General features: G+C 44.0%; 1 protein-coding gene across 3 annotated transcripts in view; it reads left to right on the top strand.

Moving 5' to 3' along the window:
• The window catches only part of TMTC4 (transmembrane O-mannosyltransferase targeting cadherins 4), a 60,760-nt gene that overhangs the window by 18,648 nt on the left and 19,772 nt on the right, over window positions 1-22,340 (top strand). For 2 of the 3 annotated variants that reach the window (XM_065895981.1, XM_065895982.1), the window contains 6 exons: window positions 15,219-15,316; window positions 18,377-18,469; window positions 18,699-18,863; window positions 19,766-19,968; window positions 21,451-21,637; window positions 21,710-21,841. In XM_065895981.1, the coding sequence (XP_065752053.1) occupies window positions 15,219-15,316; window positions 18,377-18,469; window positions 18,699-18,863; window positions 19,766-19,968; window positions 21,451-21,637; window positions 21,710-21,841 (878 nt within the window). The remainder of the gene's footprint in view (window positions 1-15,218; window positions 15,317-18,376; window positions 18,470-18,698; window positions 18,864-19,765; window positions 19,969-21,450; window positions 21,638-21,709; window positions 21,842-22,340) is intronic. The other variant, XM_065895983.1, reaches the window with a different exon arrangement.

Below are 22,340 nucleotides of genomic sequence, written 5' to 3'. Positions count from 1 at the left end.
TATTCATTACAAACAGTGGTATTGTTTGCATTGTTATGGTTTGTTTTTGCATTTTATGTATTTGTATTGTTATATTGTATTCTTAAGATGGCAGTTAAATCTGAATTTGCAGTTAGGTAGCATAACAACTTATCAGTAGTATTTTTCTTGAAGAAAATTAAAAATCAAGTCTGTTGGCTTTTCTCCTAGACATCTCAAAAGTTTGGTGCAGTATCATTTTATTATTTTATTTTATTTTATTTTATTTTATTTTTTTGCGGTATGCGGGCCTCTCACTGTTGTGGCCTCTCCCGTTGCGGAGCACAGGCTCTGGACGCGCAGGCTCAGCGGCCATGGTTCACGGGCCCAGCCACTCTGTGGTATGTGGGATCTTCCTGGACCGGGGCACGAACCCGTGTCCCCTGCATCGGCAGGCAGACTCTTAACCACTGGGCCACCAGGGAAGCCCTCATTTTATTAATTTTAACATATCTTCCCTTAAAGTAACTACTCCCTTATTCTGAATGGATTTCAAAGAAATCAAAAGAGCTTTTTGAAGAACGTACTAAATGTTGATAGATTCAGCGTTCAAACACACATCATTTAGGAGATGTAATAAAATTTCCCACTACTTCTAAAGGTTGCTCTTATTGAAATTATGGGAAAATTATCAGAAGACTAAAAATTCTTCTAGCAAGTGAACTGATGCATTTATTAGCCTCCTTTAATGGAGTGTCCTCACAGGATGGCGAAAAACTACAGACATGTTATATTCTTTCCCTGGATCCTTTTGCTAACCTTTTCTGTGTTCCAATACACAAATGTACATATTCTGAACTATGTGTCTCTTTTTCATTCATTTGTAAATTATAAAATTATTTCCAAGAGCCATCCACACAAAAGATAGATTTTTAAAATAAGGCCTTTGGAAACTGGTACCAAAGGAAAAAGTGCTTAATATATGATGTTTTTTCAGTTAATACTTTGATTCATGAGAAATTGGTGAAGTATATTTTAGTACTAATGGAACTCTAGTATATTACCTCTTAGTAGTGATATAACCTTTCTTTTTTGGTCTGGTAGCATTCTTTTAACATTTATAGCATGTTTACTTTTAAATTGGAAAGAGATTTTGTAAAGAGATTGTTATAGGCCTTTAATGTTAAGTACGTAAATGTTTTCGAGAAAGCTCACCTGGAAATACTTAATGTTTGCACACCTGTGGCCATGGTAGGCATGGCTTCTGTGGAAAGCCTTTAAGAATATGAACAGATTTTCATTTGGTTGAATTACTTGGAACAGTAAGAAGATGAATAGATTGATTAGGAAGCCTTTGAAGAAGCCTCTCCATTGACCTCTTGTTTATAGGCTGTCCCACCTTCCCATGCACTTGAACCCCCTTTAGGAAAAGGAAAGAGTCAATTAAAGTGGGACCAAGGGACCCACCTCCAGACTGGTACCGCCCTTTGCTGTCACCCTCAGCTTGTTTAGTCTTTGGAAAATGCAAAGCTACAGGAGGTTACCTGTCTGCACACAGCCAGACCTCAGTGTCGTGCCCCGGAAAGTTATTATTGGCGGTGGACTTTTGTGTCTTCTCTGTCCTCTGACTGTGTCCACCTGCCCACGCAGGCTTTGAGTTGCAGATCATAATCGTTCTTTCTTGGGAGTTTAAAGTTGATGGAGGAGAACAGCCATCCCTCAACTGCACTGTCTAGCGTTTGAGTTGGTTTTCACTGTTATTTCCAGTGCCCACTCAGTTTCCACATCACAGACTATCAAGGGAACGGTTGATTTCTATCTCCCAAATTCGTTGCTGGTCTTGAGGCACAGAGTGACCTGATTCTTTTTTTTTTTTTATTTTTAATTAGGGTATAGTCGATTTACAGTGTTGTGTTAGTTTCAGGCATACAGCAAAGTGAATCAGTTATGCATATACATCTATCCACTCTTCTTTTGATTCTTTTCCCACATAGGCCATTACAGAGTACTGAGTAGAGTTTCCTGTGCTATACAGTAGGTCCTTTTTAGTTATCTATTTTATATATAGTAGTGTTTATATGTTGATCCCAGTTCTTCCAATTTATCCCTCCCCCCTTACCCCCTGGTAATCATAAGTTTATTTTCTACATCCGTAACTTTATTTCTGTTTTGTAGATAAGTTCATCTGCACCCTTTTTTTAGACTCCACATATAAGTGATATCATATGGTATTTGTCTTTCTCTGTCTGACTTACTTCACTCAGTATGACAATCTCCAGGTCCATCCATGTTGCTACAAATGGCATTAGTTCCTTCTTTTTCATGGCTGAGTAATATTCCATTGTATATATGTACCACATCTTCTTTATCCATTCCTCTATTAATGGACATTTAAGTTGCTTCCATGTCCTGCCTATTGTAAATAGTGCTGCAGTGAACATTGGGGTGCATGTATCTTTTCGAATTATGGTTTTCTCTGGATATATGCCCAGGAGTGGGATTGCTGGGTCATATGCCTGATTCTTGGGAGAGAGAGACTTACATTCAGTTACTAGCCAGTTTTGGGGAAACCCTGTGTCCCACACCTCAAGCACTTCTCTGACCCCTCCCGACAAGGTCCTGTGCCCTGAGCCCCACCTGCTGTAACCTCAGGACAGCAGAGCAGGGCAGGACACTGGGACCTGATGCCTAGCCCTGTCTACCTTGTTCTGCTCGGCCGGGCAGCACCGAACAACCCCTCCACTCTGCCAGCCTCCTCCCTCTGCTCCCTAACTCTGAAATCCCCCTTTGTCTCAATACCCTGGAACCACTGCTAAAGTCCGGTAGCACCTTTCCTGGTCTCTGTGGATAGTCACTGTGTTTTCAGGAACTCTTCTGTGTTTGGGATTTTCCGTCCTCTTTCAACAGGCTTAGAACAGAGACTACTTGTTTTATAGAGAACAACTCTCTGGAATAATTCTTAAACATCATGTTAATGTTCAACTTCATAAATATGGGGGCTGAGAGTCCTTTTTTAAGCTGAGCAAGGGCTTCAAAACTAATAATACCTTTACAGAGAAGAAGCAGTAATATCCCTACCCATTCATGATAAGACATTGTTTCTGATTCTGTTCTAGAATCACATAGAGCCTTATCAGTTTGGGTCATTCATTCGTTTACCAATGATTAATCAAACTTTAAGGGCATCCTGTACCAGGCCCTGTGTCAGAGACATAGTTTTTGCCCTAGAAGGGCTTAGAGCTCAGTGTATTTTGATTGAAAGGAAGTGTCCATTATTCAGAGTGCTAAAGGAGAAGAGTGCGCTGGTTCTCCTTTTCTTCCCTGTTCTCTTTTCCTCCCTGTGACCACCTCAGAGCAAGCACTCGATAAGTATCCCCTTCTTTTCTTAGTGCATTTATGCAGAATTGTTGACTGGAACCTTGGGACTGCCGATTTCTTTTTTTGTTTGTTTGCTGTGGAATGTACATTTTATTATTTTTTCTTTTTTATGAATATAATTGACATATAATATTGTATTAGTTTTAGGTGTAAAACATAATGATTTGATATATGTACATATTGTGAAATGATCACCACAGTAAGTCTAGCTAACATCCATCACCACACATAGTTACAGAATTTTTTGTCTTCTGATGAGAACTTTTTTTTTTTTAACATCTTTATTGGGGTGTAATTGCTTTACAATGTTGTGTTAGTTTCTGCTTTATAACAAAGTGAATCAGTTATACATATACATATGTTCCCATATTGATGAGAACTTTTAAGATCTACTCTCTTAGCATCTTTCATATGTACAATACACTGTTATTAACTATATAGTCACCATGCTGTACATTACATCCCCAGGACTCATTATTTATCGTGTTACTGGAAGTTTGTACCTTTTGACCGTTTTCACCCATTTCACACTGCTCCCCCATCTGTTCTCTGTATCTGTGAGTTCAGTTTTGTGGGTGTTTTTTTTTTTTCCAGTACGCGGGCCTCTCACTGCTGTGGCCTCTCCCGTTGCGGAGCACAGGCTCCAGACGCGCAGGCTCAGTGGCCATGGCCCACACTCTGCGGCATGTGGGATCTTCCCGGACCGGGGCACGAACCCACGTCCCCTGCATCGGCAGGTGGACTCTCAACCACTGCACCACCAGGGAAGCCCTTTTTTTTTTTTTTTTTTTTTTTTAAGATTCCACATATATGTTAGATCATACAGTATTTGTCTTTCTCTGTTTAACTTATCTCACTTAGCATAATGCCCTCAAGGTCTACCCATGTTGTCGCAAATGGCAAGGTTTCCTTCTTTTTATGGCTGAGTAATATTCCATTGTGTGTGTGTGTGTACATATTTTCTTTATTTATTCATCTGTCTATAGACACATTGTTTTTGTGTCTTGCCTGTTGTAAATAATGCTGCAATGAACATGGGGGTCCAGATATCTTTTTTCTTTAATTAACTTATTTGTTTTTGGCTACGTTGGGTCTTCGTTGCTGCACGCGGGCTTTCTCTAGTTGTGGCGAGCAGGGGCTACTCTTTGTTGCGGTGCGTGGGCTTCTCATTGCGGTGGCTTCTCTTGTTGTGGAGCACGGGCTCTAGGTGCACGGGCTTCCGTAGTTGTGGCACGTGGGCTCAGTAGTTGGGGCTCGTGGGCTCTAGAGCACAGGCTCAGTAGTTGGGGCGCATGGGCTTAGTTGCTCCGCGGCCTGTGGGATCTTCCCGGACCAGGGCTCAAACCCGTGTCCCCTGCATTGGCAGGCAGATTCTTAACCACTGCTCCACCAGGGAAGCCCCAGATATCTTTTCGAAGTAGTGATTTCATTTCCTTAGGGTAAATACCCAGAAGTGGAATTGCTGGATCATATGGTAGTTCTGTATTAAAAGGCTAATTTTATCTTATCTACTCTATTAAATTGCCTTCAGTGCAGGAAAGCAGGACCCTTGATACTAACGAACATTCAGGTGTATATATTTTCATTTGGACTTTGAGATACCCTGAGAAATAGTCACAGGTCTTTATTTTCTGCTGTCTCGTCAGTGTGGATTGTACAGAAAGCCAAGGGCAAACACGTGTCATGGTAGCAGTGAGTCCTCGGCCCAGCTACTCGGGTTGCCCACATGTTTGTAAGTATGGAGCCGAGAATCAAAACTTTTTTGTGGTAGAAGTTCAGCCGGTACTTATTGGATACAAATAATAACAAACACTGTTTATTGTGTAAACTTATGTTTAAAGTGACCTGGTCTTTGTTCTTTCTGGATCTGAACATAAATTCAAAGAAAGGTCTAGCATTCCTTGCTCATAAAATTGAAGTTTAAGAAAAGGGTTTTTACAGAAGAACAGATTTAATATGTTTTATAAGGGAACAAAAAATTGAGTGCTCTGCAATTAATGATTCAACTAGTTAGAAAACTCTTTCAGAGGATACATTTCTTTTTGATAACCTCATTAGCTTTCTTTATAGATGCAGTGTCTTTATTATAAAGCTCTGGACAATTTTTAACTGCCTGAGTTTATTAACAAGCAATTCTGTGCTAACCTCTGGAATCCTAGCATTTTTAGAGGGTGAAAAAAAAAATCTCATGTAACATTTCTGTCGGCCTCTTTTTATTTTTTCTTTTTTTTTGGTGCTTACATAGAATATCTCCAAGCAAGATCTTTTAGAACAGAATCTTTTTTTAAATAAGAAAATATCCTTATAAAGAAAGGATAATTATTCTTTAAAAAAATAAAGAAAGAAAAACACTAAGTCGGATGAAGTTGATGGTGCACTGGTTATTTTTTCTGAATGCCCGAAACAAAAAGTATTATTCTAATGATAAGACATCCTATCAACATTTCTCTCTCTGTTAAAGCCTAGTACATATTTTGGATTGGAAACAGGTAATCTCTTTGCACGATAAACTTGATAGAATAGCCAGAAACAATTTCTTTTATAAACTAATACCTTAAAATATTGTTTCATGGGAGTTCAGACGAAGAAGAGAAGTTTCATTAGTCTCATTTATAGTGGGAAGGAGAGAATCTTTTCAAGAGGGGAAGGAATTTGCTACAAACCTAGAATAACCATTTCAAATTCTAAACTATTATGAAACACAAGGTCTCAAATCTCTGTTCTAAGTTCTTAAACTTTATTTGTTGTGTTGCTCTCCTTACCATAGTTCAGGCAGCTAAAACAGGATAACTCTTGATTCTTGGGGTCTCATTTCCTCCTGTTTTCCACTGTGATTCAAGACATGTTTTTCTTTGGCTTAGAATTACACAGCTTAAAAGAAATTTGGGCAATCGTGTAACCCACATAGTCTAGGACACTTGTTTTTAGATTTGGGGTCGTTGCCATCTGAATTGTGACATCAGTATTCATGTGTGTTCTCTTTTCTCTCTTTCATGTTTCATGGTTCGTACATTGCTCGATTCTCCCAAAACGGTCTTGTATTTTAGGACTGCAGTGTCTGACTTCTCTCATTCTGCGGGTGGAAGCAGTGCTTGGTTGGCTCCCACTTTTGGAACGAGAATCTGATGTTCATTGTGTCGCTCTGGCAGAGGGAGTTGGGGCCACCTGTCAGGGTGGAGTGATTCCCACACACACACACCACGCCGTGCCAGTTTTAAGGCAGCAGAGATGCCAGGCATCGAGTGGTGAAGAGGGTAGCTCCTACAATGTGATGCTTTTTTCTGAAAGAAGAGCCTCCCACTTGAAAGCAGTGCCAAATCCGAGGCGCAGTGCTTCATTAAATTGATCACATCTGTTGGCACTTGTGGGTGTTGGCACTGACAAGTGTCTTTCTGTTAGTGCATGTGGGTGTTTTATTCCCGCCCCCCCCTTGCTCCTTCCCCCACCCCCATCCCCACTGCCTATTGGCTTTGCCTCCCTTTACCTAAGTGATTGGATTATCTCAGGTAACAGAGACATATACTGAAACAAAGAAAACACTTTCTAAACCAGTCTTTATTAAGTTCTGGATTATAAAGTGTTGATGTTTGCGAATGCTGCACAATTATCCTAGTTGTGTTCTTAAGTGATGAGAGATGTTGCATGGTGTAAGAATAGCTTTTTAGGGTTTTTTAAAAAATTTCCTCTCCTGGGTCATTGGTGCTTAAAATTTAGCAGACTGGATGGAGATGAGATGGAGAACTTTGTCTGAACCTGAGATGCTTACACAGAGCTATGCACCAGTTAGAATTCCCTGTCTGGGAAAGACTTTTTTGAATAAAAATAATTCATAAATGCAACTGCACTGGAGGCGATATCTGCCTCTCAGGATATTTATTTTTACTGTTTTTAACAGTTAATTCTAAATTTAAAATAATCAGTTTCTCTTTTGCATTTTTAATATTACTTATGTAATTTTTAAAAAATAATTTATTTTAGGGAATGCCCTGGCGGTCCAGTGGTTAGGACTCCGCACACTCACTGCCGAGGGCCCGGGTTCAATCCCTGGTCAGGGAACTAAGTTCCCACAAGCTGCACGGTGCGGCCAAAAAAATTAAAGTAAAATAAATAAATTTTTAAAATAATAATTTATTTTGAAAAAGAGTCTCTTACATGATGGAGATTCTTCCCTTGTGAGGGGGTTCAAAGACTAAATTAAAAGTGAAAAGACTTGACTTCTGGCTGTATTTGTTCACATTAACAAATTAATAACTTTTTGGTATTAAATACCATCTCATAATTGCCTTCAAAATATAGTAAGGCTTCTAATAGACATGGAAATAAATGAAACCATTGACTCAACAAATATTTACTGAGTGCCAGCTGTATGCAAGGTAGCCTCCTGTTATCTGTTTCAGTTGCCTTATTAAAATGCTCAAAGTTGGAAATAAAAGAGTAGCTTGCATTAGTTATTAAGTAAAAACATACAAAAACACAAGTCCAAATTTATCTAGATTAGCTGTATATATTGGCAATTATTAGCGTCAGTCACCTTGACAAATTAATACTCAAAGAAAATCTTAAATTGGGGAATTACATGGGTGAAACTGTGCGAGAGGAGGTTTTATTACCGGAAGTCTGCTAGGCTGGGCTGTCCCCAAACTCAGGACCACTTTCCCAGTTGATTAATTTTTATGAGGCCTTTCTTGATTGCCCCCAGTACTAGAAACACTTTATCAATGCTGTGTAGGTTGGCCGTGGTTTATCGCGCACCTATATACAACACATTTGTAAAGAGGACCCCTTTGATTTCTATGAAATAGTTTAAAACTACAGTTAGCTCCTGAACAACACGGGTGTGAACTGCACGGGTGCACTTGTAGGCGGATTCTTTTCAATACGCACTTCAGTACTACAGGACTGGAAGTTGGTTGAATCCGCGGATGTGGAACCTCGGATACCGAGGAACGTGGGGCACTGACTGTGAAGTTATACCGAGGTGTCAGGCCCTGAATCTCCAGTTCAAGAGTCAACTGTATTAGTTTTACCCAGCTTTCTAGTTTGGATTGTGGGAAAACTGAAGTGTATATGCGTGCTTAGTCTTATGAGTCCTGATAACATATCAACTGCTAATCTGGTAGGGATTGGGGGAGAAATAATTGGATTTAAATAGGCAGCGAATTTCGTATTTTCCGAGTTTTTCAAAGGCAGACTTGGAACACAAACACAGCTGTGCAGATCATTTCTTATATGAGCTGGGTCTCAGCACATGGTGTAAACAGTGCTGTGCAATAGGAAATACAGTGTGAGCCATTCAGGTCATAACAAAATTTCTGCTGGCCACATTATAAAAAGAAACAGGTTAGATGAATTTTAACTATACATTTTTAGCCCGATATATCAGAAATATTATAATTTCAGCATGTAATCAGTGTACAAATGATGAAATGTTTAACATTCTTTTTTTCATACGGAGTCTTCAAAATCAGGTGTGTGTTTGACCCTTCCAACACATCTCAATAGGTAAGAGGTACATTTCAGGTGCTCAGTAACTGCCATGCCTCCTCTTGGACAGTGGTGGTCTAGAATTTGGTTTTCTGAATGTGAAGCCATCACTGGGTTTACAACTGGTCCCTGAAATTGCCACTGTGAGAAGTGACACTCATATTTAATAAACACTGAAACTGAAGAAACTTCTTCAGCAAAGACTCATCTTCATCTTTCGCACGTTTCCACACTGGACATGTTTGAACAAAATCAGAAGTATAAGAGAAAAGTAAAGATTAGGGCTGTCCCAGAAGAGCTGTGATAAAGATTTGAGAGTTGGAGGGAGTCTGAGTCCCTTACAGAAATTTGGGATTTGAGAAGTGTGGTGAAATTATGGGGTGAGATTAGGGAGAAGGCTATCAATGAACCTGAAGCTTGTGGGTTTTTTTATGTTATTTTTCTGTATTCAGTGAAATCTCTGATTTAGCCAACTGAGGAAAAATCCATTTTAAATTCCAGACAAGTGGAACGTGAGCCCATCACTTCCACAGCCCTGTAGTAATTTAACTTTGCATTAATGCAGTGCTTTCAAGAGCGGTCCTTTGGGTGTTTTAATGGAGGAACTGGGAATTCTTTTCCTATCCAAAACCACTGGTCCGTGGGGGGGGGAAATTAATCCCTGTTACAGTCAAGTAAAACACAAGCTAATTCAGTTTTTCTAGGAAGAAATATAAAATAATCAAGGGCCTTGCTTTTAATGTTAAGAACAGGGAACATTACATTGGGAAATCATATTATGTTTCCTTAAGAGGTATGAACACAGATTGTGGGAGTAGAAGCTTAAAAAATCAAATCCAGGTAAAGGGGCAAGGAAGGGAGAAGTCCATTTGGGTTTTTTTTTTTTTTTGGCCACACTGCGCAGCTTGCAGGATCTTAGTTCCCCGACCAGGGATCAAACCCATGCCCCCTGCAGTGGAAGCGCAGAGTCCCAACCACTGGACCACCAGGGAAGTCCCTCCATTTGGTTTCTAGTGAACTACTGAACCTAATGCTTGGTGGGCATGAAAACAAATGGCTGAGGTCAGCCTACAACACCATCTCCCAGGCAGGGTGGTGTGGAGCCGGTAGGGGCATAGGAGCTAGGGTTGGGGTGTCTTTTACCCTGTAGAGGAGACTCCATGGTAATTAATGGGTTCGTTTAAGGGTTCTATTTGCATATAAACTGCTGATAACGAGAAAATCCTGGAAGTGGTTGGAAGCAGACTCAGGACGACGTGTTACCAGAGGAGGGGCTAAGTGAACACACATATGCCAGGATGGAGAGGACAAGCCTTACGCTGTCACCCTCCATCCATCACTGTCGTATGTCAGAAGGCATGGGCGTACCCATGCTCTGGCGTGGTGCATTGTGAGTGTCATCACCTCTGCTTTGCCAGCTGGACCCTTGCGCTCACCTGCTAAAACATGTGAGGCCTTTCTTTAAATCATATCCTAAAAGGAATTAACTAATAGCTTTAGGGTTATTTTGGCCTTTTTTTTTTTTTTTTAAGCCTTGGTGTCTGTGAGCACTTGTCTGCTAATGATTGCTACCAAATGCCCAAAGAAAATAATAAATTCCTGGGACTTCCCTGGCGGTCCAGGGGTTAAAACTCCGCGCTTCCAATGCAGGGAGTGTGGGTTCGATCCCTGGTCGGGGAGCTAAGATCCCACATGCCAAGCGGCAGGGCCAAAATAATAATAAATTCCAATAAATATGTAAACACCCCAGCGCAGTCATGTCTAATGTAACAAGGCTCTGTTGTTGTGGCTCGTAACTGTGATCTCTTGGTATTACATATAAAACGTAATTAATTTCTACAAGTGAAATTATCCATAGTTTGCTTGATGGAACTGAGTATTCCGATATACAGTGGTTTGCGATAAAGAGAACTTGGCTCCCAGGCACTGTGCCACCTGGGCTATTGGAGAGGCACTGCTCTAGGGCAGCAGGAGGTGGGGGAAGGCTGGCGTGGGCTCGCTCTAAGAAAGCGTGTTACGCGACCCAACGTTAAAACCGAAATGGGCTGTCATGGAAACTGTCATGGAAAGTGACACCCATCACTGACGTTCCTGAAGTCAAGGCCCCGTGGCCCCCGGCTGGAAACACGTCTTGGAAGGGATTCCGGCCTTCCCGTCACTGCAAGGGAGATGATAGGCACAACCTCCGAGAGCGCTCCAGCTATTCCTACACTGCGGTTCTGTGATTGGTCGGTTCCTTGCCCCTTCCGGTAGATAATCAGGTGCTGCGGATTCTGGAGCTTGGAGGAGTTGCTCTAAAGAGCCAGGCCTGGTGCCCGGGATGCACCGGAGAGCATGCTTCCCATCTAGGGTGAAGCTTCTTGACCTTTAGCATCAGAATCACCTGGGGGGCTGGTTCAAAGGCTTACAGCTGGGCTCCACCCTCGAGTTTCTGAGTCCGAGGTTCTGGGTGGGGCCTGAGAGTCTGCCTTTCTTACAAGATCTCAGGGAAGGTCCATGGACCACACGCTGTGAGTGGCATGGGTTTAGTGCAGTGGTCTCAACTGGGCGTGATCCCCTCCCACCCTCAGGACATCTGGCAAAGTCTGACATTTTTGCTCGTCACCACTGAGGGCTGGAAGTGCTACTGGCATCTCATGGGTAGAAACAAGGGAGGCTCTAAACATCCTACGATGTAGAGAATTGACCCACCCAAATGTCAGCAGTGCCAAGGGTGAGAAACCCCATCTGGGGAAAATACAGAAAAATCAAGCATTTGCAATAAAGTGTGAGAAGAACGTAGTGATTGATTGTGCTGAGGGCAGTTTAGGTGCTATGCTGGGCCTAACTTAATCTAGGGGGTCAGTTAGGGGCACCGGAGTGTGTGAGATAGACCCTGCTCTTGGGCAGTCAGGCGTGCACACAGTAGGACCACTTGCTGTTGTTCTAACTGTGAATAAAGCCCAGTGAATTGGGAAGGGAGGCTGCCCAAGAGAGTGGGAGTGGGTCGCACAGCCTAAGTGACCTTTGGCAGCTGAATAAGATGGCAGGATTCTGCCGGGAACGTTCTAGCCTAAGAGAGTGGAATGTGCAAAGCCCAGTGAGCAGGTTGACCCGTGTGCCTGGAATATAGACCGAGGGAACCCGGAGAGAGGCTGTGTCGCCCAGCAGCAAGGCCTTAAATGCCATTCTCAGCATTGGGACCCCTTTATCATGTCAGCGGCAGGAAGGATTGGAAAGGCTTACAGCAAGAGTGTTCGTTGTGTTTTATGGGACAGTGGATTCCAAATCAGTGAGGCTCTCTTGTTTGTTGATCATTTGGCCTGGTGAAAAGCCTTCTGGTGCCTCAACTATACAGCCAAATAAGACTTTTCTGTATTCTATTAATTCTGCCTGTTTGTACATTAAATTTGGAAATTTGACATACGGAGGGTCCCAAGAAAAGCTGAAAGGGTTAGAAAATGTTGGCCTTTGTGTCCTTTTGCTAGACTTCCGAATCTCTCCAGCCATCATAGCCTGTTTGTGACTAGGACACTTTCCCCGCCAGCCTACTGGGCCCTTAGCAGCATGGGGTTCAGTCCTGTTCACAGTTTGTTGAGAGTCCAGGGGGCTCGGCTGGTTGCAGACCCTCGATATGTTGAGAGGAGTCTCCACCCACACGTAGAAAGTTCAAGGCTAGCAGCACTTCCCAACCCAGAGCCCACAGCTGTTTCAGGACAGGGAGCCCAGGACTTTCATCCTGGGGTTTTGCTGATGATTCCTACATATTCACTTCACTCAGGATCTGCATCACACACACACACACACACACACACACACACACACACCCCTTAATTGTTGGTTTCTTGCTCAAGCAGTTTAATGAGAACCAAGGTGCATCTTTTCACTGAATAACAAGCTTGGCACATCTTGGTGACGCGGTGACAGATCAGCCACCCCCTCGCATCAAAGCCCCATTGAAAGACCCTCTCCCTCAAACCTGGGGTGGTTTTGCTGGTTAATGTGCAACAAGCACTGAATGCTTTCTGGGGTCCCGGCACTATACCAAGTGATTTTTTTTAATGTGTAGTTTTTAGTATGGTTTTTAATACATGCACGTAGTTAAGAAAATTTAGACAGTATGAAACATTACCCGGTGAAAGTAAGACTTCCTCCCTCTCCTACCTGAATTTTTCTTCTTAAAACTGTTCAGAAACTACTGTAGTTAGTTTCACGTGTGTTCTCCAGAGATATGTTTTGCATTTACAAGCATAGTTATGTAACTTTTAACACAAGTGGCCAGGTACTTCTATGTAGTTTTTTCTCTCTCAAGTAGGGGATACATAGGTAATGTTGCCCCCCTTTTATTGATGAAGTCACTGAGACGGTTAGTAAAAGTAACTCGCTCAAGGCTACTTGGTAAACGGCAGAGCTGGAATTTAGACCAGGAGTTCCGGTTTTAAGCAGAGGTGACCCAAGATTGATGGGCACCTCCTCCAAGCAGGTTCACTTTGCCCTACCTCAAACTTAGGTGTGTTTTAAATTTTTATTTTATTTAAAAATTTTTTTAAATCGAAGTATAGTTGATTTACAATGTTGTGTTGATTTCTGCTGTACAGCAAAGTGATTCAGTTATACATATATGTACATTCTTTTTTTAATATTTTCCATTATGGTTTATCACAGGACATTGAATATAGTTCCCTGTGCTATAGAGTGGGACCTTGTTGTTTATCCATCCTGTATATAAAAGCTTACATCTGCTCACCCCAACCTCCCCCTCCATCCCTCCCCCAACCTCCTCTCCCTTGGCAACCACCAGTCTGTTCTCTATGTCCATGATTCTGTTTCTGTTTCATAGATAGGTTCATTTGTGTCATATTTTAAATTCCATATATAGGTGATAACATATGGTGTTTGTCTTTCTCTTTCTTTTTTTTTCTTTGTAAATTTATTTATTTATTTCCGGCTACGTTGGGTCTTCGTTGCTGCACGCGGGCTTTTCTCTAGTTGCGGCGAGTGGGGGCTACTCTTCATTGCGGTGTTCGAGCTTCTCACTGTGGCGGCTTCTCTTGTTGTGGAGCACGGGCTCTAGGCACATGGGCTTCAGTAGTTGTGGCACGTGGGCTCAGTAGTTGTGGCTCAAGGCTCTAGAGCACAGGCTCAGTAGTTGTGGCACACAGGCTTAGTTGCTCCACAGCATGTGGGATCTTCCCAGACCAGGGCTCGAACACATGTCCCCTGCATTGGCAGGCAGAGTCTTAACCACTGCGTCACCAGGGAAGTCCCATGTCTTTCTCTTTCTGACTTACTTCACTTAGTATGATAATCTCTAGGTCCATCCATGTTGCTGCAAATGGCATTATTTCATTCTTTTTTATGGCTGAGTAGTATTCCATTGTATATATGTACCACATCTTCTTTATCCATTCATCTGTCAATGGACATTTAGCTTGTTTCCATGTCTTGGCTGTTGTGAATAGTGCTGCTGTGAACATAGGGGTGCTAAACTTAGGTCTTTTTTAAATGTTTGTTCACCATCTACCTCGATGCGGAGGTGAGGGTGTCACAAAGGAACAGAGAGGAGCATCACGTGTGCCCTTTCTTCTCCTCCTGAGCAGTTCAGCTCTGGCCCCCAACTTGCATCCACCAGCCACCCGCCAGTGGATAGCAGACCCTCCCTCCTCAGAAGGCCATTTAGGGGGACCATCAGTTATGACTGGGGCTCAGCCCCACCCAAGCTGCTTACTACAGCGGTCACATTTCTGGTGATGCTTTGACTTCCTGTTGTTGCTTGAGTGTCCATGCATGTGGCCTCACTGGTCCTGCATCCTGCATCCTTCAGAGCTATTCCACGATGGTAGCAGAGCAGACGTTCCTAAGCCACCAGGTGTTTAGAGAGCCCAGACTCCACCCGGAAGGGGTAGCCACTCTCAGAGCAGTGCTGGACTCCAACCCTGGGAGTTGTCGAGATTCTTAGAGCAGATTGGGGATTCCTGTCGCCCCCTGTTGTAACAGCAGCAGCGACTGCTGGGTCCTGTGCAACCAGATGCAGTGCATACACCCCCAGTGAGAGTTCTTGGCACGCCCTGTCAGAATGGCCTGTTAGGTGACTGGCCAGGTGGGAAGAAGGAACTTGCCCCCTGGGGACTCTGCCTTGAGATGTCTTTGTGGCCAGGGCTGCATTACAGTGCCTCCCAAAGGCTCTGGGCAGCTGCTGAGGTCCCCTTGAGAAGGAGATGTGTGTGCCATGTACAGGGTGCTGTCTAACCAGAAGTGTGGGTCTAACACACTCACCCACAGAGAAATGCTGTCCGAAGACCAAACTGATTTTAAATTGTGGCTATTGAAGGTGCATGCTTAGAATTTTAGTTCCAGGTGTTAACAAGACTGAGATATGTCGCGTGACTTTTGTATTTGTCATTTCTCCTGATTGGCAGCTAACAAGGAGGGGACGCATTCCACGTTCTGGGTGTTGCTAAGTATCCTTCTGGGAGCAGTGGCCATGCTGTGCAAAGAGCAAGGGATCACTGTGCTGGTAAGACCCGAGGTGCTATCGGGGCCTGTCTCCCTACACCCACTTTCCCTCCCGTAAGGACATTTTGGGCTGCCCTGCCCCTGTGACCTCCTCTACTGCACCCCGTTACGGGCCTTCAGTCCTACACCGTTCTGGACCAGTTAATTACCTGTGCTGTCATGCCCCTGGCGGTTTGTGTGGGAATTGACTGTCTCAGTTGCCTCTCATCAGAACTGGTGGACACAGAGGGGGGGGACAGTTCCTGAAGAGCGGTGATTAGCCCTCTTGGAGAGGTGGCCATGCTGTGGCTTTTCTGGGGTGCTCTCCTGTCGGCAGTCCTAAATACAGCAGTGTTCTGACCCCACCTCTGCTCCAAACATGCATTGATGTGCGTTATGTTATACCCAGCTTCACCCGGAAACATCAGAGAGGAGAGGAGAGGGCTCTGAGGAGTCCAGGCATGCACCTCCTATGTCCGATCTAAGTTGAAGCCCCAAAAAGAGAGAGGCATTGAAATGCACTCTCCTTTTTCTCCATTCTAGCCAGTTTTCCCACCTTACATTATTACAGGGAAGCTGAGACATTAGGGATGTGCGCGGACGTAGAGAAATGGAAAACAGAGATGTGGGGTGTGTGTGGCTCGTATCGGAAGCTGTGGGAAAGAAAGAGCGGTCTGAGCTCTTTGGGGTTTGACACCAGCCGAGGCAAAGATCAGTGGTTTTATTGGGGTTGGTCTGTAGGATTAAGGTTAGCCAGCTAGGAAATGGCATAGAATTACTGTGCAAAGATACTTGAACTTCATGAGTTATTTTTTAAAAGTTTGCTCTAAACCAGTGTTTCTCAACCTTGGCAGCACTGGTATTTGGGGATGAATCACCCTTTCTTTGGGGTGTGTCCCGTGTATCATAGGATGTGTTCCTGATCTCTACCCACTAGATGCCAGAAGGACACCCACCCTCAGTTGTGACAACCTAGAATGTCTCCAGACATTGCCAGACACCCCCTGGCGGGAGGGGGAGGACAAAATCAACCTGCGAGAAACACCGCTATAAACCCATGCTTGTCTCAAAGTGTGGGTTTTGAGGACCAGTAGCAACTGCACCGTCTGGGAGGGTGTTAGAAACTTATGATCTCAGACCCCACCCCAGGCCTGCTGAGTCAGAATCTCCCCTTAACAAGGCCCCCAGGGCTTCCCTGGTGGCACAGTGGTTGAGAGTCCGCCTGCCGATGCAGGGGACACGGGTTCGTGCCCCGGTCCGGGAAGATCCCACATGCCGCGGAGCAGCTGGGCCCGTGAGCCATGGCCGCTGGGCCTGCGCGTCCGGGGCCTGTGCTCCGCAACGGGAGAGACCACAGCAGTGAGAGGCCCGCGTACCGCCAAAAAAAAAAAAACAAGGCCCCCAGGTGACTCCTACGTCCATCAGTGTTTGAGAAGCACTACAAAATTAGGTTGAATTTACATGCATAAAGATACGGTGAAATTGAGCAGGTTTCGAAAAAATCTGACTAGAATGTGGACACAATGATGAATTTCCACGGGAAGGAGGAGGGAGTGCCAAACTCGTGTTTGGCTCAGTCCTCGTGACAACATGACCCCGTCATCCCTGGGTGACTGTCCTATAGCTCCCAGGCAGAAAAACAAATAGTATAAGAAGACAGCACAGCTCAACAGGGAGCTTCTGCCTTCTAGAAAATGGTTCAGACCCAGGCAGAAATGGCCCTCTGTGACCCACTAAAATCATTCATCTAATGGGTGCATAAAATCAGGATTCTGTGAAGTGATTAACCCAGCACTGGCCTGTGTATTGGATAATTAATGGCTCCCAGCATTTATGGGAGGGGGTTAAGTAGGGAAGCCACCCTTGCTCTGAAAACCACAAATTACCACTGGCTTCTGATGATTTAGGATCTTCTTTGCCACGAAGCCCCATACTAAAAAGAGCCCCGTCATTGAGGGACAACTTGAACCGTCTACACAGTGTCTGTTCTGACCACTTTACCTGCTTCCGGCAGGGAGTTGGGCCACATGACGTTGCTTGCAGTGGCCCCATTTGTAGGAAGTCCACTGCAGGGTAGAGAGTAGAGTCCAAGGCCAGATGAGCCTTCAGCCTGTGACCACAGGTGTCATAGCTTCAAGAGCAGCCATCACCTGCTAGAAAGGAACTATCGTGATGCTACTGGAAGCTGTTAGCAGCAATGGAGCTGCAGTGTCACACTCCCAAGGGCCAGTGGCTCCACATAATTGGAGTTATTTGTCATCCTCCTAAAAGTTGTGGGCAGAGGTGGCTGTCCTCCACACAGCGGGGTCAGGCTGGCCGAGGCTCTGCCGTCTTCAGGGTGTGGTCTCCAGTGTCACTCTGAATATCTCCATCATTTCTGCCACAGCTGGACAGGAAACCGAGGGGGGCGGGGCACCCCAGTCTATGTCCAAACCTCCAAGATGGCACGTTATCACTTCTGCCCACATCCCATAGGCTGGAACTCAGTCACGTGACCATGCTTTCCTGCAGGGCTGGCTGTGTGCCCGGCAGGAAGGGAGATCTAGCGGACAGCCAGGAGTGTGAACCTGAGAGGTCTCTGGAGCCCCACCGGAGACTCTACGTTCTGCTCCCTCTCTTCCGTGGCATTTGCCCAAATCAGGCAGCACCTGGGGTTCCTGAAGTGTAATTACTTACTTGGCTGGATTTTCAAGGTTGATGACTGCCTTTATCTTCTTAGGCGTGACCACTGCACAGGTGTTGGCTCTTACAACTAAGGGACTTGTAAAGAAAAAAATGGAAGAGGGGGCCTCTGCAGAGCTTCTCCTGGGAACCCCAAAGGTCTAGCTCTCCTGCATCTTATAGTACTCTTATATGCAGACTAACAGGGATTTACTAGATAATAAATTTGTTATAATACATGAGCTCATTTCATAGGAACAGCAGGGTTTTTCGGTTTTGTTTTTAGAGCTAAAGAGGTCATCTGTGATGATCTAATCCAGGACATCTCTTGTCTAGATTCAGCAATAAAATTGTGACGGATAATTGTTATCTAATCAGAGTTAGGCTGTCCCATCGCTGATTCCTTGCTTTGCTCTCTTAGGGTCTGAATGCCGTCTTTGACATCTTGGTGATAGGCAAATTAAATGTTCTGGAACTGGTCCGGAAGGTACTACATAAGGACCGATCATTAGAGGTGAGTATCTGCTTTTGTCTCCAGCCCAGATGCGGAAAATGTCAAGTACCAGCGGATTTAAAATGCCATTTTCAAAGTATTTCTTGCGACTTTGAATTCTAAAATAGCCAGCCCTTTAAAGCACGGTGTCAGTGCGGTTCAGCCAGAACTGCTGCACCTTTGTACCTGGCGTGGCCACACTTTTATCTGAAAACTCTGAGACGTCAGGGGCCTTGCGGTGTCCTTTCAGAACACTGGCATGCTCAGGACTGAGGGCCTCCTCTTCAGAATGAGTCTCCTGGCCTTGGGGGGAACAGGGGTGCTCTACGTGCGCTGGAAGATCATGGGCACCGGCCCTCCGGCCTTCACCGAAGTCGACAACCCTGCCTCCTTCGCCAGTAGCATGCTGGTCAGGGTGAGTCCTGAGTCTGCCCTCTGATGGGTCCTCTTCTTTGCCCACCAGATTCCCAGCTCTCCCCTCCCTCCCTCCCCAACACCCACAGAAGCTCCCATAAGCAGAACACCTCCACGTGTGTTTCCTCTCACCAAGGATGTTCTAGGATGAAACCAGGTTTTTATTAGGGCATTGAGAAGGTATAAACCCTTTGTATTTCCTTTCTAAACAAAATTAAAGAGGAGTGATTTAGAAAATGTCAGGTTTCTTGCCAGCCTCCTTAAATTGTCCTCTAACCCCATCACTTTGGTTATAAAGGAAACTGACATGGCGGGCTTAAGATAAAATATAACCAGATTGGCAGTATCTTTTTTTTTTTGGCCACACCTCGCAGCATGTGGGATCTTAGTTCCCGGACCAGGGATCAAACCCGTGCCCCCTGCAATGGAAGCATGTAGTCCTGACCACCCCCTGTGGTCTCTTTAAAAGTCTATGGTGTCCAGACTTTCTTGTAAAGGTTTGCTTTTTCTGAAGGCAAGGGTATCTTAGCTGTGCCTTCAGAGACAGAAATCAAGGACCGTAGGACCCTATACTTATGTTGTCAGGGTGACCCCTGGGCCTCAGATTTCCTGGGTCACAGACTTTGGGCATCAGTGAGTAATCAGGACATAGTGTCACCAGAAATATAACAAATGTATAACAGAGTCTGGTGGCTTTGCTGTATTTTTATCTATTAATCTCAATGCATTTAGTAAACTGCAAACTACATACAGCCTGTGCCCAAGTAGAACGTGGCAACATCTTATTTTATACAACTGCTCTCCTTGAGCAGAAACATATGGATGCCTCCAAAGTGAAGCTAGGATATATTTTTTTTCCAAGTTCAGTATCAAATAAATGTTTGTTTTTCTTTTGACTGACAGGCCATAAACTATAATTACTACTATTCCTTGAATGCCTGGTTGCTGCTGTGCCCCTGGTGGCTGTGTTTTGATTGGTCAATGGGCTGCATCCCCCTCATTAAGTCAGTCGGGGACTGGAGGGTAATTGCTCTAGCAGCACTCTGGTTCTGCCTAATTGGCCTGATATGCCAAGCCCTGTGCTCTGAAGACAGCCACAAGAGACGGTAAGAGGCCAAGCTGAATTTTAACTTCCACACGGGGTGGAGTCAGAGCATTTTGCTAAATCCAGCACTGATCATTTTAACGATTTTTGTGGAAGTAATATCTAAGGACCTTTTATTTCAAATACATGTTTGTGGCCAGGATGAGTTCTATCCATTTGGAATCCATGGCTGGCTTCAACTAGTGGGGAGTGAACTTGGAGGGGGGGGTTGCAGATGACTGCTTTATCTCTCCCTCCCTCTTTCCCCGTGAAGCAGCATTTTGAGATCCTTTTCGCTGTAGGTGGTAAAGAGTAATTTATGGTCAGAACTGAGAGTGTAATTGATGTGTGTTGTGCCCATTATTTCACAATTCTGCTTCTGAAAACCCTAGCGGATGCTACAGTGATTCCTTCTCTTGTTATTTGGTACAAAATAAATTGCCCCCAAAGAGCCTGTTCTTTCTCACACCCCAGAAAAGGGAAAAGAAGGTTATTGAGAAAATAATTGGGAGAAAAACAAATGTGTTTTATGAGAAAGAAAGCTATTTAAGAAGATTTCCTTTAAGCATAAGTGTTGATGGAATTAGATTAGTAATTTCTCAAAATAAATTCAGTTTTAAGTTTACCTGTGGCTTAAATTGGTACGTAATTCTAAAGGGCGACAAACCATAGTCCCAATCCACTATACATGTGCAATAGGATTTTTCTAGTACTACAGGCACAGGGTCTGGGAAGGAGCCACCAAATTTGACCTGGCTTTCTTTTTTTTGTTTGTTTTTTACTTTTACTGAAGTATAGTTGAGTTACAATGTTATGTTAATTTCTGCTGTACAGCAGAGTGATTCAGTTATACATATATATTCTTTTTCATATTCTTTGCCATTATGGTTTATCACAGGATATGGAATATAGTTCCCTGTGCTGTACAGTAGGACCTTGTTGTTTGACCTTGCTTCTTAATTCATCCTCTTACATCTGTGGGAGATTGGGAATGATTGCCTACTTCCAGAAGTGTTCCACTGCTCTTGGCTTTCTTTTTACTTGACTGAAATTTATGCCATAGCACCCGAAAATGATATTAGTTTATTTCAGATTTCATGAAGTTTAAACCAGTTAAGTAGCATTACTTCTGTTAAGTTTGGCAGGGAGGGGGCACTAAATTGGTCTAATTGGGACCAATATCCATTGAGCTATTCAACGCCTACACAGTTTAAGGTATAGTCAGGGCAGGTGCATTCATAGGCCTTGCAAAGTAATCATTCTAACTTTATTCGTATGAATTTTGTGACATGTAAGTTTTATCTTTATGCTTGACGCTAAGTGCCTTAGTAAGATTTTTATATTCTTTTCCTAATGCTGCCTGGTTAGACCCTCTCTACTGATGCCATTTCTCAGTTGCTGGCATGAAAAAAAGGGTGGGGGGGCCTTATCGTGAATTTAATGTTAAGGAGGACATGTTTCTTGAACAGTCTAAAAGTAACCATTTTTAATTCTCATCTTCCAGGATCCTCACACTGGGCCTGGGACTTCTCATCATTCCATTTCTTCCTGCGAGTAACCTGTTCTTCCGAGTGGGCTTCGTGGTGGCAGAGAGGGTCCTGTACCTCCCCAGCGCTGGGTACTGCATGCTGCTGACTTTCGGATTTGGAGTTCTCAGTAAACATACTAAGAAAAGGTATTGGCCCAGAGCGGTGGTGCCATTCCTGACCAAGAAGATGGGTGGATTTTACTAATGACATTTCCCATATCCCTCTCTTCTTAAGAAACTTGTTGCTGCTTTCGTCCTGGGAATTTTATTCATAAACACGCTGAGATGCGTGATTCGCAGTGGCGAGTGGCGGAATGAGGAACAGCTTTTCAGAAGCGCCCTGTCTGTGTGTCCTCTCAACGCCAAGGTATGTTGGCTGCCATGTTTTAAGTTTGACAGCTGAGTAAGGAGAATGTTTACCTTCACACGGAATCCGGCATATGACCTTGATCATATACTTGGGGTTTTTCTTTTTTTTTTTCTTTTAAATGATTTTGACAAAATTTATTAAAATGGCACTTAGCCAAAATAATACAAAAGAAATTATTAAAACCAGACAATGTCAGTGAAACAGCAGATTACCTAAACAAGTTTTTACTCATCTTCCAGTTGGTCCAAATCATGGATTAAAGTGGTGGCAGGGAAGGTAACTCCACATATCTAGTCTGGGGTCCGGGGAGGCCCACAGTCGAACCATGTAGAGCACACTTTTCAAAACACGTGATCTGGCCTCCTGAAATCCGTAACTGGAAGATGATAATACCTGTGAGTGGACAGCAGTTCAGTTCAGGACCCTGTGGGGTGTTCAGCAGCACACATTTCTATCACACCTGTGGCTGGGGCTCCCCTGGTGGCGCAGTGGTTGG

The sequence above is a fragment of the Phocoena phocoena genome, chromosome 18 (assembly GCF_963924675.1).
Source record: "Phocoena phocoena chromosome 18, mPhoPho1.1, whole genome shotgun sequence".
NCBI lineage: Eukaryota > Metazoa > Chordata > Mammalia > Artiodactyla > Phocoenidae > Phocoena > Phocoena phocoena.
This window is presented reverse-complemented; position numbering and strand designations above follow the sequence as displayed.